Source organism: Equus quagga, chromosome 6 (genome assembly GCF_021613505.1).
Source record: "Equus quagga isolate Etosha38 chromosome 6, UCLA_HA_Equagga_1.0, whole genome shotgun sequence".
NCBI classification, from domain to species: domain Eukaryota; kingdom Metazoa; phylum Chordata; class Mammalia; order Perissodactyla; family Equidae; genus Equus; species Equus quagga.
In genome coordinates, this window is record NC_060272.1 from 117216566 (window position 1) to 117232906 (window position 16341).

At 40.4% G+C, this 16341-nt stretch overlaps 1 protein-coding gene across 13 annotated transcripts in view; it reads right to left on the bottom strand.

Moving 5' to 3' along the window:
• The window catches only part of BNC2 (basonuclin 2), a 423941-nt gene that overhangs the window by 256547 nt on the left and 151053 nt on the right, over window positions 1–16341 (bottom strand). The window contains exon 1 of one of the 13 annotated variants that reach the window (XM_046664179.1): window positions 15263–15280. The exons of the other annotated variants lie outside the window; for them this stretch is intronic. Within the exon in view, the coding sequence (XP_046520135.1) occupies window positions 15263–15265 (3 nt within the window). The 5' untranslated portion in view covers window positions 15266–15280. Of the gene's footprint in view, window positions 1–15262; window positions 15281–16341 lie in introns of those variants that run through there. 13 annotated transcript variants of the gene reach the window in all.

Below are 16341 nucleotides of genomic sequence, written 5' to 3' on the forward strand. Positions count from 1 at the left end.
CTGATTCCACCCCTCAGTTGACATATGGAGGCACTCTAATGAGTTCTGCAAGAGTGATTCTCCTGAGGGTGCGATGGAAGGACTGGAAAAAAATTAATCTTAGAATATTCCATAGCAAAATGAACTCCCCCAAAAAGCTTCCTATAAAACCTCAATAAATGTGACAACTGATTATAGCAGATTCCATGAGCCTGAGTATACATTGCAAATTAAGTGTAAACAATACTTTATTTCATGCACACAAAACAAACTCCTACTTACCCTGATATTTTCTGACCGTGTCACAAATACTAAGTTCCCAGTTTCTCTTTACCCTCATAGAATGCATTTTATAAACATTCTCAAGAGGAAAGGAGAAAGTTAAACAACTACAATTATACTCAATTACAACCTCAGACACTTAGAAATACACAGTTTCTGAGAGAAAACAAAAAGGTCTGTGAATAAGCTGGAAGGAAATTGTGCCAGTCTACTAGAACGTTTCAACAATCCAAATCACGAAAAAGAACTATGAGGGTCATGGGCAGCCCTCTCCAACTCAAAATCCTAGAATTTCTGAGCAGAAGACAATCCATTAGGATCCATGAAAATGGACTCCCATATTGTAAAGATGAGGAAATTGAGTTTTAAACCAAAACAGCACAGCTTCACTGATGGGTTCATCATCTAATAATGCTCCCCACCCCATCTACCACAATTAGTGTTGTTAATTATCAGAGAAAAAAATTTAAAGGAAAGACAAGCTCTGTTTCCTAATTCATCAAAATGCACCAAGGAAAATACAAAGGATATAAAAGTTGATAACCTAATTAGTTAATAACGGCACACCTAGACAATTAGGCCTTTTGATTTAGAAGCCTCAGGAGTTAGCCAGTTAGCTATAAGCGATCAAAAAAATGACTGACAGAAACAGCAGATATAAATTGTCTAACCTTTTATCATTACTCCATTTTAAATTAAGAGAATAAAATATGGTGTGTACCTAACCACCGTTTTCATTGGAATATAAAATTAAATTGATTTGGGGAATTCCAATTTTATCCATTTTATCTGTCTCAATGCCATACTTTAAAACAAAGCTCTACAATGATTTTCACAAAATGTTCACATTGATTTTTATCTCCGAAAAGAAGTAAGACTAAGGGGATTTTTCGCTTTTCATTCTTTTTTGAACTTGATATATTTTGCTTTTAAAGTAATAAAAACACTTAAGTTAAAAAGAAAGAAAAATACTAAAGTGATGGGTGAATATTTCTAAACATTCTGCCACAGGTTTAATTATGGGATGGTAATCGTCTCCTCTCCATCTAAATTCCAGTCTGCTGGTGCTGTAACAGGAAGTAAGAGGCCTCAGAAGGGACCCTCTGCAGTCCCCAGGGGGAGCTGAAGCTGAGTGCACAGCTCCCCTCCTGCACAGACCTCAAAGGAATCATGGTGTGTGAGAGCTATTTACAACTTACTTTGTGTATAATCAGCAGAAACAAAAGATATGACAACAAGCATAAAGGCCTCTCTCTCTCTCTCCTCTCAGGAGACTTCAGCAAGGGAGGGCCAGTGGGCACTCACTTCAGTGTCAAAAGGGCTTCCAGAAAACACATTTTCTGTGGGGCAGGGAGGAAATATGGCAGGCTTCCTACACACACACACACACACACACATGCACACGTGCGCGCACGCTCTTTGTTTACTGAGATCACACCATAAAGACTGTTAGGGACTAGACTTCTGAAAAAGAGGACAGAAAAAGCCCCACATTGTAAATGGGAGTTACCGTTCAAAATATCTGAAGGGAATGGGGATAGAAGGTGGGTGTGACAAAGGAAGAAAGAAAGAGGCACAGAAATGAGAACTCGGGAAAAGAAACGTATTAGCAAGAAAAGGGCTGATAGAGCCTGGGCTGCTTCTCTTCCCATCTGATATTTAATTTTATTTTTAAACATTAAACATTCAGGTAGGCACTTGCCTGATGGGCGCTATAAAAGTCACAGCCTAAATAAACAAACTAACTTCCATGTCAGCTCAAGTCTCTTCAGTGAAGCTGGCCACAACCCAGGTCAGTTCAGAAGTGCATGTGTTTCGGTGGCTTCAGTCTAGCAGTGAGGGGATAAGGCAAACCATCTGAACCCAAGAAGAACTTGGAAAAGAACGGATAGAAAACTGGTTTTAAAAAAGAGAGAGAGAGGGAGAGAGAAAACCCAAAAAAGAATCCCATCGGAGGGCTCAGGGACATGACTGCGTATAAGTCTGTCATATTGCAAGCCAGAGAAAAACACTGATAGAACTTTAGCCTAATTTCAGTGGTTCGACCATGCCCAGCAGCAAGAGGAAAAATTAGTTAGATAACGCAAAGAATTCAGGAAGACCGTTAAGTGCAAAGGATCTGACAATAAGCTAGCCAGGAGCCCTCATGAGAAAGAGCCGATTAAGAAATTCCTTACTAAACACTGAGAAGATGGAGATGTACGCGATGGAGATACGACTGCTAAATAAAGCAGAAACTGAAAAGTCAGGTGAGCTAGGGCGGCGGATCGGCAGTTAACTTACATCTTAATTTTTCAGGCTACAGTTTAACTAGAAGACAGCATTCCAGGCCTACACTTCTTCAGCCATGAAACCCCAGGCTAAGTAAGACTCAGAAGGGACAAGTATAATATAGGACCTAAAGCTTAAGAATGAAAACACCGCATGCTGATCGCCAGTACTGGTGAGTTGGAACAGTATTTATCCGTTTTCCAGTACAGAATGGTCAGAAATACGCACGTTCTTATAGAGGCCTTAGACGAGGCAGGGTTGTATCAACAGGAACACGACAAGGATGAGAGGTATGTTATAGGAGAAGGACTGACAGGGACAGCAGACAGTCTCCTTTGGAGTCATCCCAGAACAATGGACAGGATCAGGATGAGAAAAGGGAAAAGGGTCAAGCATGTGATTCTGCTCCTCAACAGGGTGACAGACACAGAAGATGATGGGGGGCTGGGGGATGGGGGGGGGGGGTCCAGGGCATCCTCACGGGAGCCAGGAACTGTCTGTGGTTCTCTCTTTCCACCCCGGGAGCTGGTCCTCTTGGGTGAGCTGCCAAAGAACAGGGCCCTAGGCTCCGTGTCAGGAGCAACCTCTGCAGGTACAATTACAGGAGATTTTCACAGCTACAAACAACAACAAAAATACCTTGTTTCTGTACTGTGAAATGTGGGATAAAAGGTAAAAATCTCTCTTCCCTGGTGACACCCTGAGGAGCCTAATGGACCATGAATAATGCTAAAATTACATAGAATCTTTCTTCCAGAAGGCTCAAAGGGCTTTACACATAATATTTATTAGTTCCCACATCAGACAAGTAAGGGGGGAAGGAAATTTCCACTGCACTCTTTTTATTCTTAAATAAGAAAACTGAGGCCTATAACTATGGTTGTCCTCCACATTTGCTAAAATGGATAGAACTGAAATCAAGACAAAGTTCTGTCAACTACCAACCTAGTGTTTTACTAGGAAAGTCTCCTACCATTTCACAGTTTATTTCTCCACTTCTTTTTTTTTTTTTAATTGCTTTTTCTCTCCCAATCCCCCCAGTACATAGTTATATATTTTAGTTGTGGGTCCTTCTAGTTGTGGCACGTGGGATACTGCCTCAACATGGCCTGATGAGCGGTGCCATGTTCGCACCCAGGATCCAAACCGGCAAGACCCCGGGCCACCAAAGCGGAGCGCGAGAACTTAACCACTCAGCCACGGGGCCGGCCCCCCAACTCTTCTTTTATGTGGGTTTTAGCACTGAAGAAAATGAGAATGAAGTTATTTGTACCTGTGCCATGGGTGGGCTTTATAATTACAGTGCAGAAATAGATTACTTTCAATTGGTTTGCAATCATTCTTGTAATTCAGTATTTTGGAAACTGAACATTCCAGGTTGTTGCTTACGGGCACTACATCGCGACGTTGGATGACAGGCCTTAAGTGAAATTTCAAGTAGGCTTAAATATGCCCAGGTTAACTTTCTTTCTGCCCTCTAGGCTCAACTCCAATCACGCTAAAGGCAGGTACTGTGAAAAGTCTTTGGAATTCAACTTCTGTTTAACTCCCCGCTGCAGTATCTTGTAAAGCTGATCAGTTACTCACCAAGCCAGAGCCTTATCTCCTGCATCTGTAAAATGGGAATAATCATATTTACCATGTAGAGTTGGCAAGGCTGAAGGAGACAACATAGGCAAAGCATCTGGTGAACAGGGTATTAGAAATGCTCCTTCCCCGGGTAACCCCCCACAGCACGCCACTCCCACGAGGGCCGAGAAGTTTGAGACAGTGAGGGAAGGAATCTGGGGGAGACGGAAGCAAACCTCAAGTGTCAAAGGAATATTATAAGCAATTAGGGAAACTAAAAATTATACCTATTCAATGAGCTTCAATCAGGAGCCAGCTCAATCGACTTTTAGAGGGCGTCCTAGAATGTGCCGAGAAGGATAATAAAGATCTGTCTAGGCTCTGAGAGACTGGCCATTAGTGTCTTCGTTGGGGGAAGTGGAGGGAAGTGGCACATTTCAGTCTTCGCCAATGCTGCCCCAACCAAGCCCAGCACAATTAAAACACGAGGCAACTTTCTGAGTTCTCTTTCATGCTAGTGAAAGAAAAATAAGGAGCTTCCAGGGAACAGGAGTGAAAAAGATCTGAAGAAATCTTATCCTTTTGGGGAAAAAAAACAAAGGCAGCAAACTGATAGACAAAACCCACAGACTAAGTCAGTGGTTCGAGGTGTCCTCCTCAGCCAGGGAACATTATTAGCACCACCTGGGAACTTGTTTGGAATGCATTTGCAGGCCCCACCTGAGACCTACTGTGACAGAAGCACTAGGGGTTCTGACAAGCCAGCCATTTGCTTTTAGTGAGCAGTTTTTGAGAACCGCTAGCCTAAATAAACTAGAGAATCAATAAAGAACTGGTAAGGCAAAAGCTCTCTAGCCGAAGACTTAGTTTTAGAAGAGACAGGCCTATAAAAACAAAAAAAAAGAAAAAACTGAGGGAAGAAGGAAGGAACCTATACCAGGAAATGAGATCCAGGATCTCCCAAAATCTCACTCAGAAGGAAAGAGGAGAGTTAAGAAAGGAGACTCTTAAGAGAGAAAGCCAAAATGAGCAAGCCACGTAAGGAGCAGTGGTATGGCCAACTCCACATATGCTGCCATCATCAGAAGGAAATGATTTGGGGACAGACATTAACTTTGGCATTTAATCTAGAATCACTTCAAAATTATCCAGGTCCCCTTGAACTCAGCCACTGGGTTTGCTCCACCCAGCTTCTCTCCCTGCTTTTCCATAGCAATCAGGAATGAGGATGAATTTAACTGTCTCTAATCAGGAGAAAGAGCTTGCTGCCAAGTAATGATCACCAAGCCACCAAATTGGTCTTTTTTGAGGGGTTGGCATTTTTTTTAGAAGAGTTCACTTTGGAAGAAAACAGGTGCATTTAACTGGATCTTCATCAGAGGCAAAAAATGGGACAAATCAAAAGGGGGGGGTTTCCTCCCTAAATTTAACACACTGAAGAGAAAAAGGTGATTGAAAAAAGTATGTGAGAAAGTACAAAAGGGAGTAGGAGGAATGAAATATGATAGAAGAATGTATTATGTGCCAATTAGCAAGAGAACAGATATTACCCCCCCAAAAAACCCTCAACATTTCAAGTTACCCATTGAACCAACTACAATAAACCTACTATCATTAAAAAAAAAAAAAGTTTAGCTATACATGGTTTAAGAGATGAAATACAACAAGCTCATAACACTAGATTTAATGCACAGTGGTTGGTTACAGCTGCATACTCCTCTGGACTAGCCCCTTACCCCATTTCACATGAGTTAGACTTACTCTGAAGAGTGAGCCTGAAGGAAGGCCACAGATCATACCAACAGACCAGAGGAATTCCTCCTGCTGTAAACAGGAGGGCCACGGGAGCTCTTACCAGGCTGCCAAGGCTCGTAAAGTAGCATGCTGAAGATCAATGAATCAACTTGGTTTTCTTTGCATGCAAAGTCCAAACACAGGTAATGTTAAGAAAAGAAAAGAAATGGGGAAGCAGATTCCATCCTGCTGCTCCACACAGCAGAAACTTTGCCAACTCACACTGTGTACTGCACAATTCCCCCTCCAAGCCTGCTGAGGACCCCAGACCAAACGAGAAAACGCACAAAAACATACAAAGTTGATTTCTATGGAACACCCACGCCCCCATCCCCAGTGCACTGGTCTCAACTGCCATGACGTGTGGAAGGGATGAAAAGCGGCAGCATTCTGCACCAGATAGGTAAAGGGTGAATGTAAATCTCTCCCACCAATGGCACCTCTTCATTACTGAGGGTCTCAGGAAGTGGTGAGAAGATCAAGTAAAAGTTCTTCTATTTTCCTTGGAGATCTTATAAGGTATTTTTTCCAAACTGAACATATTTTACTGCTAAAATCTAGGAGTCAAATATGGCTTTAGAAACTACAAGGAGAAGCTTAGTAGACAACAGAATGCTTTATAAATGATAAAATACGTGGTTTTTTCTGGGTCTGGCCCAGTGGTGCAGCAGTTAAGTGCGCATGTTATGCTTTAGCAGCCTGGGGTTCACCGGTTCAGATCCCGTGTGCGGACGTGGCACAGCTTGGCAAGCCATGCTGTAGTAGGCGTCCCACATATAAAGTAGAGGAAGATGGGCACGGATGTTAGCTCAGGGCTGGTCTTCCTCAACAAAAAGAGGAGGATTGATGGCTGATGTTAGCTCAGGGCTAATCTTCCTCAAAAAAAAAAAAAAAAACTACAATAAAATATTTATTAAAAAAAAGTGGTTTTCTTTTTTGTTTCTATTTGGCGTTAGTAGCTTCACATACAGAGAGCGCTACTTGTGTCATCAACTTACCTAATGATAAGTAATGCTATAAAATACATTTTATTTTCTGTCTATGTGCCTTCCTTTTGGTGACATGATGCTCTCCCCAGGTTTCATCTACCACCTGTACGAGAACTGTGCTCCCAAATCCCTATTTCTTTCCTCTCATGTGGATTTTAGTCCTGTACTTTCAAGCTTTCACTAGAAATTTTCAAAAAACTCAGTTAACACGTCCAGCTAAACCAAAAAGCAAACAAGTTCACTGCTATCTTTCTTTACTCCAGCTCTCCCCTGCCTTTGCTGTATTTTGCAATGTTACCATCATAATCCCATTAACAAAGACTGAGAACCATAGATCATGATTAAAAGCTTTCCCTTCATTTCCCGAGCCCAGTAAATCCTGAAAGCTTGTCCATTCTTCCCTTTCAGTCTCGTCAGCTGTCCCCCCACACGCTTTCCAGATCATTTCTCTCCTTCCCGATCATTTCTAACGAGTGCATGCTCAGACCTTTGCCATAACCCTTAAGTGATAATCCCAACTTTATCATCCCACCCCTCCAACTGTCAAACATATTCTCCTAGACGATGTTTAGAGTCCCCCCACAAATTACCAATTACAGTTCCTTCCAGCTTCCAGGCCCTCTATGATCTAACTCTGCCCTGTTTTCCAGCTTTGTCTTCTCCTCCTTCGTGACAAATACATAATAGACAGTCCAACTAGATTATTTAATGTCTCTCGCACACTGATTTTGGGCTTTCCTAATTTGACACAGTTCTTATGCTGCTCTTTTTGGAATCCTCTCCCCAGCATTATACTTTTGAAAATCTCCATACTTCCTGAAGCCACCACGTCGACTAAGTTTCCTGATGTCCCAGGCAGAAGGGATCTCCTCCCCAGTGTTAAACCATCCTTAGGGCTCACAGCACCTCACAACCTTGTACTTTAAATACATGTTTTTCTCTCCTTAACAGCAAGAACTAACTTACTTCTCTTTGTATTCCCCCATACCTACCACACTGCTTTACACACAGCAGACAGCCAACAAATACATGCAAAATAAATAATAAATAAATCTCTTAAAATTCATAGTGGCACCAGTGACCCAATGTTGCAAATAGAGTGATTTTTAACTATATCATTATTCCACTTCATCCTCAACAAATACCCTTAAGGCAGTTAGGGGCCAATAATTCCTACTTTATAGAAATTCAAGATGCAAGGAGGTTACTATTTATGCACAGAGCATTCTTTTGAGTATAATTTATAGCCTGTAAAGGTTCAGTAACTAATTCAATGTCACTCTGTTGATCTGTGGTATATTTCGGTGGAAATTATACTTCTCTTGCTGGACTGTCCTTCCAGCTTACTTCAGGATGCCTCTAGAACCTTACTCCATCAAAGTAATCTCCTACAGGTGAGAAAATACACAACATTTCCTCTACAATATAAGTTTAAGAGGTCTTTCTCTGCCCCACAAGTTGTCAACATATGCTGAAATCTATAGAATGATAAAAATATACACTGGCATGTACAGCCTCTTAGTTTAAAATTTACTAGGCTTTGGAGTAGGGGCAGGTATGAAAACCTGCTTTAATAAGCTCTTTAAAACAGGTATTGATTACCAAATACCTAGAAAGAAAGTAATCAGTACACTACACTGCACCGAGATAGGAACACATTTCTAAGATACTATGAAAGCAGCTTACAGCCAACTGGAGGTAAATTTCCATCCCTAATCAGTTTCTACTTTGTTTCAAGTCAGGGGTAGGCAACTACAGCCTGAGGAATGGAGAGCCAAAGGCTACCTGCCTGCCTATGTATGTAAATTAAGTTTCACTGAAATACTACAGCCAGGCCTGTTCCTTTACATATAGTCTACGGCTGTTTGCAGCTACAAACACAGAGTTAAATAGTTGCTACAGAAAAACATAGGGCTGCCTAAAATATTTACAGTCTGGCCCTTTACAGAAAAGGTTTGCCAACCCAGTTTAAAGCGTGCAAAATTATACCTCTTCCCCCAGCAGCATCACTTTCAAGAATTCACCTTTAGGAAATATGAATACAAGGGTGAAAAAGAATGTTCATATTGAAGCACCACTCTTTATAAAAGAAAAGAGCTGGCTGGGGCCGGCCCCATGGCTGAGTGGTTAAGTTTGCACGCTTCGCTTCGCGGCCCAGGGTTTCGGCAGTTCAGACTCTGGGGGCGGACATGGCACCACTAGTCAAGCCGTGCTGAGGCGGCATCCCACATGCCACAACTAGAAGGACCCACAACTAGATATACAACTACAGACTGGGGGGCTCTGGGGAGAAGCAAATAAAAAGATTGGCAACAGATGTTCGCTCAAGTGCCAACCTTTAAAAAAAGAAAAGAAAAGAAAAGAGCTGGCAACACCTCAATGTCCACAAACCAAGAACTCATTAAGGAAATTATGATACAATGATATACTAAAACTCCATTAAAAATTATGATAGATATCTATGTTTACAGACATGGAAAGATATCTAGGACACAATTCAAAAAAAAAAGGCAGTCACACATCCATAATCCCTTTATGTAACTAGTATCTATCAATACATCTGTATGTACACATAAATGAAGAAAGATGACTAAAATGATGTTTATAAAATGGTTCCTTGATGGCACTCTTTCAGATATTTTTTACTCTCTTTGTAGTTTTCTTTTTTTCTTTCTGAGGAAGATTAGCCCTGAGCTAACATCTGCCGCCAGCCTCTTCTTTTTGCAGAGGAAGATTGGCCTGAGCTAAAATCTGTGCCCATCTTCCTCTACTTTATATGTGAGATGCCTACCACAGCATGGCTTGACAAGCGGTGCATAGGTCCACACTGGGGATCCGAACTTGCCAGCCCCAGGCCACCAAAGCAGAGCACAAGAACTTTACCACTACACCACCAGACCAGCCCATCTTTGCAGTTTTCTTCATCAGATCTGCACAATAAATACATATCATTTTTACAAAAGCTGTAAAAAAAAAAAAAAGTTTACAGCTATTAAAAATTAAAATCAGTGTGCAAAGTTTAAGATTCTGCATTTTAGAAAGCAGTGGGTTTTTCAGAAAATAAAGGTGTTTTGGTAAGTTTTTGGTTTGGGTAGGGTTTTCGGTTTTGTTATTGCTGTTCTGGTTTTTCCTTTTTGTTTGTTTTACAGACAGAGGGGGATGGCACCATGGCCGAGTGGATAAAGTTCTATGCACTCCACTTCCAGGTTCAAGAGTTCAGATCCTGAGTGTGGACCTGCTCCACTCATCAGACACACTGTAGCTGTAGAGGAAGACAGGTGCAGATGTTAGCTCAGGGCTTATCTTCCTCAAGCAAAAAGAGAAAAAGAGGAGGTTTGGCAATGGATGTTAGCTCAAGGGTGAATCTTCCTCCCCAAAAAAATAAACTAAAAAAGACAGAAAGGCTCGGGGCCAGCCCTGTGGCTGAGGGGTTAAGCTTGCACGCTCCACTTAGGCAGCCCAGGGTTTCACCGGTTCCAATCCTGGGCATAGACCTAGCACCGCTCGTCAAGCCATGCTAAGGCAGCGTCCCACACAGCAGAACCAGAAGTACCTACAACTAGAATATACAACTATGTACTGGGGGGTTTTGGGGAGAAGAAGAAAAAAACAAAACAAAAGAAAAGAAAGATTGACAACAGATGTTAGTTCGGGGCCAATCAGAAAACAAAAGACTTCACGTTCTGTGAAATAATAATTTTTTTTTAAAAGACAGGCTCTTAGGTTTACCAATAAAGTGCATATCTATGGACTGGCAGCCTCACTATACGTGGCAATCTCAGTATTGGATCAAAAAAGTCCCTGAGAAAAGCATGCATGGGTTAGGAGGAAGAGGAGAGGTTAACAAACAGTCCCTTGAAGGAAATGTATTAATTCAATCAGCGTCTTGCTTCTGGGTTCCCATAAAAAGGTTCATAAAGTACCCAAAAGCCACATAAGATTTTAGAATTATGCTGCTCAGTGACTGATTCTCAGTGAAGAGTAAGAGAGGAGAGATTTTTCTCCACCCTCATTTTCTTCAACAAAAGTAAGCTTCTGCAAGATTGGCACAACTGTTTTTTAAACTGGTAACTGAAAAGGCCAAGGATGTACAGGATACAATTATTAAGAACCTGTACCACCATTGATAAAGAGATGTTAAGTCAACACTGCAAAAGGCTTACAAACTACAACAGGAACGACAGAAGAAGACATTGCTAAAAGAACCAACACAGCTCACCCTCTCTGTGCCAAACTTCACAGGCATCATTTCCAACCTCATTTTATAAATGAAGTAACTGAGGCTCAGAGAGGTTATATAACTTTTCCAAACTCTCATAAAGAAGAGATCACTTCAAATGCAGATACATCTGACTCAAAAGTCTGAACTCCCCCATGCTCATGAAATAGAAATTGTATTTCTAATGAAGTACTGTATAAAATTTCAATATAAATCTAGCAGGTGAGAAAACTTGAAATTCCTGGTTTATAAAGATATTACAAAATTACCACATCAATTAATTTGTTTTAAAAGCAATTTCTTTTAAATAGTATGTTTTTTACATTATTTTCTGAGTTAAACCTATCCATATTCTCCATCCTTACATTTACACATATATGCATATACATATGATATGCATATCTATTTATATATATGTTATACCATTATATGGAGCACAAAAACTTTTTAAGATTTTCAAACTGAAGTAGAATCTGTATATATCTGTAGACACGGAGTCCAACTGGACATAAAACTGTGACTTGGTTTTTTCCCACTATAGAATTATTTCACTGCTATAAACAAACTCTGTGCCCCAAAAATTAACATGTGAAAAGCTGTACAACGATATAACTGTAATTTTTTTACATTGATTATTTACCCCACAGTATTTTTCTCTTAGATATATTCTCTTTTCAAATTGTGCAGTGATTAGCTTTTCCTGTGAATTCCCCCAGTTGCACCTCCAAACTCAGGATACACAAACCCTTCAACTCCCAGATGGGATAGCTGAGGTTTTGCCCTGTCGTGTTTTCTGGGGATGTGGGGCCATGAGGCTACAGTTTTCTAACCACGTATTCCATGGATCCTCGTAGAGGCCTAGAAAGTAGGACTCTGCAGCTGTGCCTCTTTTCCTCTAGAGCAGCTCTAATTTTTATCAGTTCTACATATCAGCTTCCTTGTAAAATTTAATTTGAAAGGGGAAAAAAAAAACCCAGTGGGCTCTACAACAGATTTTTTTTTCCATAGCTAGCTTAAGTTATAGATGGATGAAGAATGTGACAGAGTTTTTAAAAGCAAAGACTTTGGGGTCAACCTCCTGGATACACATTTTAGACCTTTATTTCCTCATCTGTAAAATGAAAATGATTCTACCTACCCAGATTGCTTTTATAATAAGTGAATAGGTCACGTGGGTACCAACCCCAGCACATTGTGTGAGCTAAGAGGTAGCTATGAGATAATTAGTTTTTGATCCTGATTCCTTTACTCTAAGTAACAGGCGAAAATAAACACTAAGCCAAATATTTATGTTAGATCTTAAGATGCAGTATGTTCAAACTAGGGTTGGCTGAAAGACACTATATATTAGGCAAAATAACAAAGCTAATCAAAGACCATCTATGACAGTACTGATGTACTACACATGGGAACACAATTACTTTCAATAAAAACATAATTCGGGATTAAAAAACAATAAAAGAAGCACATTTTGTTCAACAAATAGTTCCCAAGCCTTTAACTACACTTAAGGCATTGAGCAAGACTGTAAACGGAGATAAAATATTGCCCGATATACGTGTAGGTTGCTTGCTACTATTTCATTTAATTCTACTGAGAAGTATAAATACTATTAGCTTTAGTGTGACCTTAATTCCATAAATACAAGAGAATATTCACAAAGCTGGGGACAGAGGCAGGGGTCTTACCTGTAAAACTGAACATCAAGCTCCACCATAAAGTGCTACTGATAATGAATATAATAAGGCAAGAAGCTCCAATTCAAGGAAATGATTAGAACTGATGATACAAGGGTAAACAGAATCCAACAGAATTTGCCAACTTAGCCTGTTGTCTATCATTAGCCACAACTGATATCACAGAAATAACAGCATCACGCTGACATTCATGAAGGCCAACCTGGTGAGAATTTGCAAAGTGACAAAAATGCAAGACTAATGGTTGACACAAGAGAGTCTCAGAAATAAAGCAAGTTGTCTGCAGATGCCTAATATCTCCTTTCCCATAGATAATTAAAGAAATTCAAACATTTAAATTTACCCCCTTGTTTCCAAAAATTGAAGCTTCCCAAGTTTGCCACAGGGCAAGCTCAAAGAATGGGACTTCCAGTTTACTGAATATCTCCTATGCACTGGAGCTTCTTCACATGTGTTGTCTCATTTCATCTTCCTGACAAATTCTCAAGCTAAGTGTTCTTTTCTTCATTTTAAAATTGAAGAAAATAAAGGTTCGAAACAAAGTGACTTACCCAAGGTCACGAGACTAATAAGTGGGAACACTAGAATCTGAACTCAGGTCCAATGTTTTAAGCCCCCCTAGAATTCTACAATGTCAAACAATAACATCTGGTACAATGGGAACAGAAAAATGCTAAAAGAAAAAGATTGGTATTTTTCAGAAAGCATAATTTTTTGGGGAAAAAATCCTAAATCAATTTTAATTTTCTTATTAGAGAAACATGATATTGGAGTAATTCCACTCTTTCCCTCTTGGATTATGAAAGGAAATTTTTAATAAATCAAATTGGAAAAGGGAGAATACAACTACATCCTTTTTACAATGAAAAACTGCTTCCACGATCAGGATAACAAATACATTTTTAGGTAATCTAAATGTACATGATAGATTTTCTTCTTAATGTGGCACTATTAAGTTTTTCTACTATTTAGGAAAAAGAATTAATTTTGAAATTGGCTGCAAGAAAAAAAAGAAAACTAGCACCAAGCAAGTTTAATATTCTTCTGAAAGCTGCACTTTAAAATTTAAAATTAAAACAAAAATCACCCAAAGAAAACCCCCATCATTACTTTACTACAACCCAACAGAGTAAAAAGAAATAATTCTTAAAGCGAGTGTTCTCTAGAATGTAAGGGAAAATATCCAATGAATTCGTCTAAAATTTGAAGTGCCAAGTCCATACATAAATCTTGATTTTGCCATAGAGTTGACTGCTTGTTGGTTTAAGACCTCCCATAAACAATATGAATCTATCTGTTTATAAAGAGCAAACCATCAGACAGCGCTAATCAGATTAAACTCAGGAGGTCTATCTTGACAAAATCATCGTTTTATAGAAATACATAAATCATGTACCAAAACCTCTATAAACAGGGCACACAAACCCACCCATAGTTTACTTTTTTGTGGTATATTCTTGAGTTAAATTTCTGTCACATAACATTGTAAAAAATAACTTATCAATGGAAAACTATCGTAGTTTAACAACTCTACAAGTTTTCCCCTGCATCTTTTGGAAGTTATCAGAGTGTAGCTGCACACACAGGCGCACACACACATACACAACTGTGTGTGTATATATATATGCACTATTAAGGAAGAGAAAATGACACATCACAAAAACATGAAAACAAAGAAAGTATTAAGGTTTGAAAGTGAAGAGAAATAGAAAGGCAATTCAAAACTAAAATTCAAACTATTATGACATCCTTACATAGGTAAGCCCAAAATAATCCATGTTTCTCCTAGACATTGGGAAAAAATTAGCTGCGGGAATATTTTATGAAGTCACAATAGAAAATCAGAAGGCTGTTCCATACGTCCACATTTCAATCTATTATAAATTCACTTGAGTCAGATCAAATCATGAAACAGCCCTGAGTGTTACATGAAACAAGCACAATTACAATCGAAGTCAGATCATATACACCCTGAGTAACTGGAAGCCCAAAACAACTGGAACAGTGAATGAGGAAGCCTAGAGTTTCCCCTGGAGAGGGACAGGGGTGGGGGCAATCAGCAAAACGCGTATACCTGAGACAACTGCAGAGCCTGAAAAGGTCCTAAAACCCTGAAGATGCTCACATGGTCTCACAAGCAAGTCCCTTCACCAGATCCACAGCCCAGATAACTGGCATCTTTTAAACTGTCCTATTTCCAGAATTCCTGATTTTAAATCACACTGGAAACCTCTGGCTGCAATTGAATTAGAATGGCTCGGCTCAGCCCTTCTAAACACCAAGGGGAAAAAAAAGTACCATACTTAAGTTTGTTTTGTTATAAACTCGGACCTTCTGCATTCCAAAATTCTATCCCTCTGACGAATATAAACCGGTATTACAGAGAAATGGTTAAAAAAAAAAAAAAACCCAAACCAGCCAGTGAAAAGGAATGAGGGAGTACGAATGGTAACATACAGTACCATGAGCGGCAGTGGCCTCCCAGTCAGTGGTGCAAGGTTAACAGATCACTCCTGGCCTTCAGGCAGACAGCAAAACACAGCCTGGGGAAGGGGAGGGACAGGGACCGAGGCCAGGGGAGGGGGCCCTCGCTCGGGCAGTTTACACGAGAAGGCAGCTCAGCTCCTTTCGGGCGCATTCCTCCTCTCTATCTCCCAACCTTTTTGCGTGTGTCTTGTCATATTTTCTTCAGCTGTTAATTGTCCAGACTGCAAGGCTTTAAACAGCCAAGGTTTAGGAAAAAGCGAAACCCTTCTAAGTGACCATCACAGCAAATCAGCTTCATGCTGGTGGGTAAAATTTTCCAAGGGAAGTGTTCTTCTGATAGTTCCTGAGTCTCTCAGTCACCCACCCCCACCCCCACCCCCACCGCCGCCACACACACTCCCCTAGAGGGCTAAATGCACTGTGGCAATAAAACATTCATGCGACTTGGAATTTTAACACAATGCCATTTCCCTAGTTTAACCTGAAAGGAATGCACTAGTCACAACAGACTACATCATCCTGCCATCGAACCCTGCCAAGGAACGGCTTTTTTGGCCGTGCTGGGCCAGCTTTGACGGGAAAGGAGTACACAGACCCACACGCTGAGCACAGAGGGGCCACCTCTGCTTCCTCAGCCTTGTCCAGCAACACCCTGCTCTTGAACATGACCCCTGACCCCTCGCATTGTGACCGGCTTGTGATGCATGTGTCACTCTGGAACTTCTGCAGAGCCACACACTGCGAAGGCCATTTGCTGCTCTCTCTCAACAGGCCTTGGGCCGATGCCAAAGGTTCTTTCTTATTATTGCTGCTACTACTGAAAGTCTCACGTCTCAAGCGTGGGGATGCTTTCCCCCCCGTGTGGTGGAGGGGTCTGTTTTTCTTTTTCCTTTGTTTGTTTTGGACTTTTTAAAAAAACAAACTTTGCATTTGCATTCATAATTAGGTTATGATTACTGACAAAATGGTTTGCTTTGGGGACTACTTATCAAAGCTGCCAGTTCTTTCGCATTTAAGTGACATTTAATTTAGACTTACAAAATACAAAAACAGA